The sequence below is a fragment of the Populus euphratica genome, unplaced genomic scaffold (assembly GCF_000495115.2).
Source record: "Populus euphratica unplaced genomic scaffold, PopEup_1.0 scaffold1479.1, whole genome shotgun sequence".
Taxonomy (NCBI): domain Eukaryota; kingdom Viridiplantae; phylum Streptophyta; class Magnoliopsida; order Malpighiales; family Salicaceae; genus Populus; species Populus euphratica.
The window spans coordinates 14077-23021 of NW_011501355.1; the positions used below are offsets into that span (position 1 = coordinate 14077).

An 8945-nucleotide genomic window follows, 5' to 3' on the forward strand; every position below is an offset into this window, starting at 1 on the left:
TAGTATTATTAGTATTATTATTGCTACTATTATTATTGTTGTTTTTATTGTTATTATTATTGTTGTTGTTTATAATTTGTACAAATAACCTCTTTGTGGTTTGATCTCGGTCTTGCCGGGTTATTTATTACTTCAACACTCCTGCACTTAGAAAAAGATATCATTCTTTTAGTCGTGTCAATAGCCCATGAGTTTTGTCATTTTATATAGAGATGTAATTGGAGTGTAACTTCACTTTTATGATATTTTGAGATATTCCACCTATTTTATCCAGCTAAAAAATAGAGATATAGCAGACCATAATAGACTTTAACACTCCTATTAATATTGGTGTAATATAAACTTGTTTAATTAAGTATTTAAAAAGACACTTTTGATTTATCAAAATTAAGAACGAAAAACTTTTATTATGAATTACACTAATAGGCATAGTTATCAAACCCGATCTAGTGGTTGACAAGGTTAAGAAGCCGGGTCCTGGGTTACACGGGTTGACCCGGGGTCAGCCTGGAAAAATTAAAAAAATAGTTTGAATTTTAATATTTCATATAAAAAAATAAGAAACAATTTATGTGAATATAGGCTATACATATTATAAATAATAAAGGTTAAGAGATTATTTCAAAAGATTTTGTATCTCATATTAAAAAAAATACTATATTAGTATGTTATTTTTTAAAATTAAAGTATTTAAATTGAAAAGATTTTTTATTCCATATTGAAAAAACATAATTTTTTTCTATAAACATAAAGTATATATGTTGAAGAACTTCAAATCTCACATTAAAAAAAATATTGTGAACATAGAGTATATATACTAAATAGTTTTAAATCTCACATTTAAAAAATAAAATATTCTTTTAGTATTTATATAATAAATTTTAAAAATATTAATAATTTACTAAAAAATATTTTTAAAAAATCTCTAATTAGAAAAAAATATATTTCAAAAAAATCAAATTCCAATTAAAATTTATGGAATTGCCTCAATCACAAGTCAACTTGATAAATTAACTGGGTTTTGTCAGGACTTGATTTATTTTAATATTTTGCTTTATGCAGACCAGTCAGCCATCAGATTAATCGGATTCCTACCCACCAGCCAATCCAGATTTAATAATCATGCTGACAGGTGAATGTAGCCTGAATCCAATATTAAACCTTGATGCGGATGAAAACAGCTAGATGAAAAATACAAGTCAAGGTGTCGTCACGTAATAGTGAACAATTTTTTTGTTAGTCATGATAGGTGTCTTCGGTGATGTCAGTTCTTGATATAAATATTTAATTAATGCCTATCTTAGAATAACTTTTCAAATTTTATTACATAATTTCGACATCCTAACTGATACCCATCAAGTTGTTGGAAAAAAAAAAAAAAAAAAAAAACACGAGGCTGAAACAAGAAATGGTAAAACAAGTATGGCTTGACCCATATACGCGCTTGCCACAGGATTTTACTATACATTTAATTGAAATGTCTACATTAGGCACTAATTTTATTTATTTTTGTGGTATAACATGAGGCACTAATTATATAAACAGCAACTGCCTCAATCAAAATATAGGAAAGAGCTAATTATATTCTTCTTCGGAAGCATCTGTTAAGCTCCGCTATACCCTTCTGAAGTCAATGGGCCACCGCAAGAAGCTAAGGACTGTGATCGACATCCTCAAATGCCTCACCTCCAATATCAAAGCCACCCTATCAACAAAACGCAACACCAAAATACACATGGCTGTCCTCCGTGCCACCACTGCACGCAACTCTTCTTCCCCACCATCGGATAACCGCATCGCTGCGGTCATCTCCTTCGGCTGTGGGTCACGCCTCACCGCGTGTGCATTCGTTGAAGCTCTCATGGACCGTCTACATGGCACAAAAAACCCTTCCGTTGCCCTAAAATGTCTCTTCACTATCCATAGTATCATAAAAAAGGGCCCCTTTATTCTTAAAGACCAGCTTTCTTTTTATCCGTCTTTTGGTGGCAGAAACTTCCTCAACATGTCAAAGTTTCGGCAAGATTCAGACCCTGAAAGGTGGGAATTGGCATCTTGGGTTAGATGGTATGCAACTGTTATAGAGCAAAATTTTATTGTTTCAAGATTTTTGGGTCATTACTTAAATTCTTCTTGTTCTAGTAATAATAGCAAGGATAAAGAAGACAAGGCTTCTGCCTTATTGAATAAAGATTTGTTAGGAGAGTTGGATATTCTAGTTGATTTTGTTGAAGTAATATGTGAGGCTCCTGATTCTCTGCATCTTCAAAGGAATAACTTGGTTTATGCAGTGATTAGATATGCTGGTGAGGATTATAGAATAGTCCAACGTGAGATTTTAATCCGAGTTGTAGAACTCAAGGATAGAATGGCAAGTTTGAGTTGCAATGAGTTGACACAGTTACTTGGTTCTTTGAAGAGGTTTGAGGATTGCAAAGAAAGGCTGCGTCTGTTGTTTGTTAACAGGGCAAGAAATGATGCTCTATGGGAGTTGATACGTGGGGCAAAACTTAAGATCATGGAAATGGGTAAATTAAAAAGTTTGGTGAAAATGGCAAGGACAGACGGTTCCGGCGAGTTAACTCGGTTCAGAGAACGATTTGGCGAATTGAGACAGTTGGTCCGGTTGAATTCTGGTGGTGGATGGTTGGGTATGGACAGGGTTCCAGCTTTGACTATGCCGACAATGTTATGAGGCATAAGGTGACGTGTGGAAGACTGAATATATATATATATATATATATTTTAAATCCTTACCGATAATGACTCAACGAAAGTATGTATTTGAAATTTGGGGACATGGGTAGTGGTTTCTTAACCTATGAGCCACTTTCCTTTTTAACTTTTTCTTTGTATATATTTGCTTCGTAATGTATTCATCTTGTCTTCATGTTCTCTTGATATGTTATATATCATCAAGTTGCCGGCATTTTTTATCTTGAAATTTCAAATTCAAAACCAGGGATTTACCAATGAAAGGCAGTGATTACAATCCTGAGTCAGAGGCCATTCATGTCGGCTTAATGCTGACTAAAGGGGATCAATGCCAATAAATAGACACATGCCCCCATTATTATTTGTTTTTACATTTTAGAAGTATTTTAAAAAGAAATTAATTTTTTTATTTTTTTATATACTTGAAATTAATATTTTTTTTAATATTTTAAAATTATTTTAATGTGCTAATATCAAAAATAATTTTTTTAAAAAAAATTATTTTGATATATTTTAGAGTAAAAAGCATTTTAAAAAAAATCATAATCATAAATATCGTGCTTCTAATCAGTTTTAATTATGTTTGGGAAAGCGACGTAAACTACGTTTCTAAAAATTTTAAAATTTTTATTTTGTTTAAAATAAAAAAATTATGTTTTTAGATTATTTTGACATACTCATATTAAAAATAATTTTTAAAAATAAAAAAATTATTTTAATGCATTTCAAGCGAAAAACATTTTAAATCGTTAATACTATCACAATTCCAAACATGCCTATCTTATTCAGAGCGCGAACATTAATGCAAGCCTTTTTGATTGTTTATTAAATTGACATCCTATTCAAATTATCACTCATATTTATCTTTTTTAATGTGGAATATTTTTTTTTCTTTTTATGTTTATCTTCCTAACATTTAAGTTATTTTATAATAATCCTCCATTTAACATGTAATATTAAGTTATATTATATTTCATGCATAAAAATATATATTTTGATTTAAATATCTTTTTAGTATAAGTATTTCAAAGTTTTTAAAAAATCATGATAGCAAAAAGGCTTAAATGAAGATTTCAATTAATAGAATTGGAAATACTGCATGCATGATCCAATTAATCTAAAACCAGAGTTCACTATTATTTTAGCACTAATATAGTGTAAACACCCAGGAAAAAAAAATGAAAGTCCAAGCAACCTCACTGTCGCTACTAATTTTTGGATCGACAGCGATGCTGTCTTCGCTGTCAATTCAGAAATCAACAGTGACATTGTTACATGGTTAATTTTTGAATTAGCAGTTATGCAGTTTTTGCTACCAACTTTTGAATCGGTAGCAACTTAGTCTAATTGTTGTCTTGAGGAGTTAAGGGGGAGGGATAAAACTAGTTTGGAGAGACCAAAACAAGGATAAGAATATATCTAAATTAACCCTAAACACCCCACCTCATTTAATGGGAGTATAAATACAAGGATAAGAGAAGGTGACCCTTTCTTTTCTCAAAGTTGTCTGCATCAACTGCATGTCCAGCTATATGTTGCTCTCTCTTCCTCCTTCCTAACAACAACCTAAAACAAACTAGTAGAGAATGCCCTGTGAATGTGTGAGGGAAAGTTGAATTAGCATTCACTGTCAAATTGTATGTTATGCAGCGAAAATGTGATTCATTGATGAAGTTGTGTTGTCAGGAGTGAAATTGTGATTCGTTGTCTAAACTAAGTTGTTTACAGCAAATTTGTTATTTGTTGTTGAAGTTGTGTTGTCTGTAGTGAATTTTTGATTCACTGCCGACATTGAGTTCTCTACAGTGAATTAGCATTCGTTTCCGAATTGTGTGAGACATGACCAAAAGATTGATGTCTTCTCCTAAATACAGGAGTGTCGAAGTAATAAATAACCTAGCAAGACCGTGGTCGAATTATAGGGAGGTTAATTGTATAAATTATAGATAACAATAATACAATAACAACAACAATAGTAGTAATAATAATAATAATAACAATAATAATAATAATAACAATAATAATAATAATAACAATAATAATAATAATAGTACTAATAGTAGTGATAGTAATAGTAATAATAATAATAATAAAGAAGAAGAAAAAGAAGAAGAAAAAGTTAATGAGAACTTTAAGATAGAAGATTAATGTAAGGATTAAACAATGATAACAACAAATGTCAAGGTTAGAGGATCTACTAATGGTATGTCAAACAAGTATAATATAAACTCTTATTATTCAATTGGAAACCACACACAAAGGAGGTTCTAAATAGATTATAAATTGTTAACATGATTACATTAGTTATCTTATTCGATTAATGTTAATACTTGTAAATATTATCGAGCATTTATGTTATAACTTATGTTAACAACAAATCAAGTTCCTTTCATAGCTTAGGTGTCGGTTATACCATACAGTATGGGCTATGAAAGTGTCAAGCATTTGTTGTACTAGGTGTTATACAACATAAATCTAAATTAGTCATTTAACAAGCAAAGTATTAAAGAGTGAACAAGATAACAAATACAAAACATGTTAGCATCAAACATTAAAGTCCATATTAAGTTTACATTATACTTATTCTTACACCATTAGTGTAACTTTTTCACCTTGATATAATAAACTTAGCTAAACATAATGAAAGAAAGAAAAATAAATAAACAAAATAAGAACATAAATAAGGTAAAAGTTAACTAAGAATAGGAAAGGAAATTAAAGGCATAAACTTGATATTAATGAAAGCAAAACATAAGCAATACAAAAAATACAAAGAGAGAAAGCAAGAGCATGATCTTGATATGGAAACCAAGATACTTAAATGCATAGCAAATGTCTCCTTTTATAGGCCAAAAATAAGAACTATTGATTTGATGACTAATTGATAAGTGGGTAGTCAACTCTTGACTTGGTGACAATTCTTATCTTCTCTTGTCTACCCAAAATGTCATTGATAGCGTTAGAATTGGAACCACTTGAAAACCTGAAAGTTTTAGGAAGTTGTTTTGAACCACTTGAAAATATGAAAGTTGTTGGAAATTGTCTCAGTTTTCTAGAAAAAAAAATGGAGGTCATTTGGACTTCTAGAACTTTAGATATGGGCCAAATATTGAATAGTGCATGGGCTATAGGACAGATTCAGACTTCTTTGTTATTACTACAATTTGGACTTGAAAGTGGTCTTTTTAAATCTTGAGCTCCATATAAAAGTTGTAGACCTATGTCTTACCTTTCCATCCATATAAAATAGACCTAAATATGAGATCTACAGCTCCAGATATGACCTAAATATAAAAGTTGTGGACTGCACCAACATCTCTTTTTTAAGTTTGGCCATCTCTTTGTCCTTTCAATTTCAGTTCTTAAATTCATCAATCAATCCTTTTATTTATGTGATAGGCCTACATTTAAAATAAATATTTAACATAAATTAAAGGTATCTTATATTATTAGATATGTTATTATAAAACATGCTTTAGTTAAGGAGTTATTGATATTTCAAGTGTAAAATGATGATATAAAACCTTGATAAAAATAAACTTTTAAGTATTAATCAATGTGGTCTGTAGCGAATTTGTGATTCACTGTCAAAATTGTATTATCTATAGCAAATTTATAATTCGCTGACGAAATTGAGTTGTTTGCAACAAATTAACATTCGCTGCTGAATTGTGTATTGATACAACTAAAAGATTGATGTCTTCTCATAAGTGCAAGAGTGTCTAAATAATAAATAATCCGACAAGACCAGAGTCGAATCACAGGGAGGTTAACTATACAAATTACAAATAATAATAAGTTAAAGAGGACTTTGAGATATAACTAACACGACGAAAAGATTAATGTCTGCTCCTAACTGCAGGAGTGTCAAAGTAATAAATAAACCGGCAAGACCGGGGTCGAACCACAGGAAGGTTAATTGTACAAATTATAAATAACAATAATACAACAACAAGAATAATAACAACAACAATAACAATAACAACAATAATAATAACAATAATAATAATAATAGTAATAATAATAATAATAAAGAAAAAGAAGGAGAAAAAGAAGAAGAAGATGAGAACTTTGAGATGAAATATTAATGTAGTGATTAAACATTGATAATAACAAATGTCAAGGTTAGAGGTTCCACTAATGGTATGTCAAACAAGTATAATAAAAACTCTTATTGTTCAATTGGAAACCACACACAAAGGAGGTTCCAATCAGATTATAAATTGTTAACATGATTACATTAGTCATCTTATTCGATTAATGCTAATACTTGTAAATCTCGTCAAGCATTCATGATTATAACTTATGTTAACAACAAAATCAAGTTCCTTTCATAGCTCAGGTGTCAGTTATACCATACAGTATGGGCTATGAAAGTGCCAAGCATTTGTTGTACCTGGTGTTATACAACATAAATCAAGATTAGTCATTTAACAAGCAAAGTATTAAAGAGTGAACAAGATAACAAATATAAAACATGTTAGTATCAAACATTAAAGTCCATATTAAGTTTACACTATACTTATTCTTACACCATTAGTGTAACCTTTTCACCTTGACATAATAAACTTAGCTATACATAATGAAAGAAAGAAAAATAAATAAACAAAATAAGAACATAAATAAGATAAGAGTTAACAAAGCAAAATAAAGGAAATGAAAGGCATAAACTTGATATTAATGAAAGCAAAGCATAAGCAATACAAAAAAATACAAAGAGAGAAAGCAAAAGTATGATCTTGATCTGGAGACTAAGATGCCTAAATATATGGCAAATGCCTCCTTTATGCCTAAATGCATGGCAAATGCCTCCTTTTATAGGCCAAAATTGGGAACTATTGATTTGATGACTAATTGATGAGTGGGTGCCAACTCTTGACTTGGTGACAATCCTTTTCTTCTCTTGTTTGCCCAAAACGTCATTGATAACGTCAAAATTGGAGTCACTTGAAAACATAAAAGTTGTAGGAAATTGTCTCAGCTTTTTTTTGTAAATAATTCAGCTCATTTTAACTTTTAGAACTCCAGATATGGCTAAAATACTGATTAGTGCTCGGGCTGGAGGATAGATTCGGGATTCTTTATTGTTGCTCCAATTTGGACTTGAAAATGGCCTTTTTAGATCTTGGGCTCCATATGAAAGTTGTAGGCCTATGTCTTAGCTTTCCATCCATATAAAGTAGACCTAAATCTGAGATATATAGCTCTAGATATGACCCAATTACCGAACAGTATTCCGGTTTGGATTGCACCGACATCTCTTTTCTAAGTTTGGCCATCTCTTTATCCTTTCAATTTTAGTTCTTAAATTCATCAATCAATGCTTTCATTTATATGATAGGCCTATATTTAAAATGAACATTTACCACAAATTAAAGGTATCTTATATTATTAGATATATTATTATAAAACATGCTTTAGTTAAGGAGTTATTGATACTTCAAGTGCAAAATGATGACATAAAACCTTGATAAAAATGCACTTTTAAGTACTAATCACACCTCCCAACCAGCTTATTACTAGTCCCTAGTAATCAAAGAGTTAAAATAGAAAAACAATTTGCAAATTCCACAAAAGAAGGTATTCATCATTTAACTTTCATTAATCTATCAAGATAAACAAACTCTCCTTAAATTTATATACCTGCTCAACACCTCTTAATAAGATATTTATAAATCTTTCTTTTGTGCTCAATGTATCAACACATAATTATGGGGCTTTTCTTGGAAGAAAACAAATTTTTTGTTCTAATGTTTAAGGTTAACTTTCTTGGGTTGTGATTATTATTTTTGTCTTTTTTTTTAAATATATATACATATAATTTAAAAACATTATATATCTTTAACTCATGTAACGAGCTTTCAGCTAATGACTCCCAAACCAGTTGGTCTTAGGGCATTAGGTGTTAAAACACCCCTACGAGCTTAGTAACTCGGGTCACAGATACTAGTATGTAGATAGTGCAATGTTTGATTCCCTTAAGCTTTTCTCCTCAACCCATGTAACAAGCGTTGGGCCAATAGCTCCCAAGTCAGTTGACTTTAGGATATTAGGTGTTAAAACACCCTTTCAGGCTTAATTGCTTAGGTTAGGGAGGCTACAAAACCAAACTTATCTACATTTTTATTATTATCATTTTTTTTTAATTATATACAATCCCTTTCCCTTAGTTGTTACCTTTAAAATAATGTAATAATCCAATATGCACCCCACAATCATATATTAAAGTG

The 8945-nt window shown here is 30.3% G+C and overlaps 1 protein-coding gene across 1 annotated transcript; it reads left to right on the plus strand.

The window, feature by feature from the left end:
- Nucleotides 1–1520: 1520 nt before the first annotated feature.
- LOC105117750 (putative clathrin assembly protein At4g40080) lies at nt 1521–2934 on the plus strand. The gene has a single exon (XM_011015505.1). It carries the CDS (start codon nt 1634–1636, stop codon nt 2693–2695), a length of 1062 nt encoding a protein of 353 aa, XP_011013807.1. The 5' UTR covers nt 1521–1633; the 3' UTR covers nt 2696–2934.
- The last annotated feature ends 6011 nt before the right edge of the window (nt 2935–8945 follow it).

Bases quoted from the DNA above. Each gene is read 5' to 3' on its own strand.
- LOC105117750 (XM_011015505.1), top strand. From the start codon at position 1,634: ATGGGCCACCGCAAGAAGCTAAGGACTGTGATCGACATCCTCAAATGC.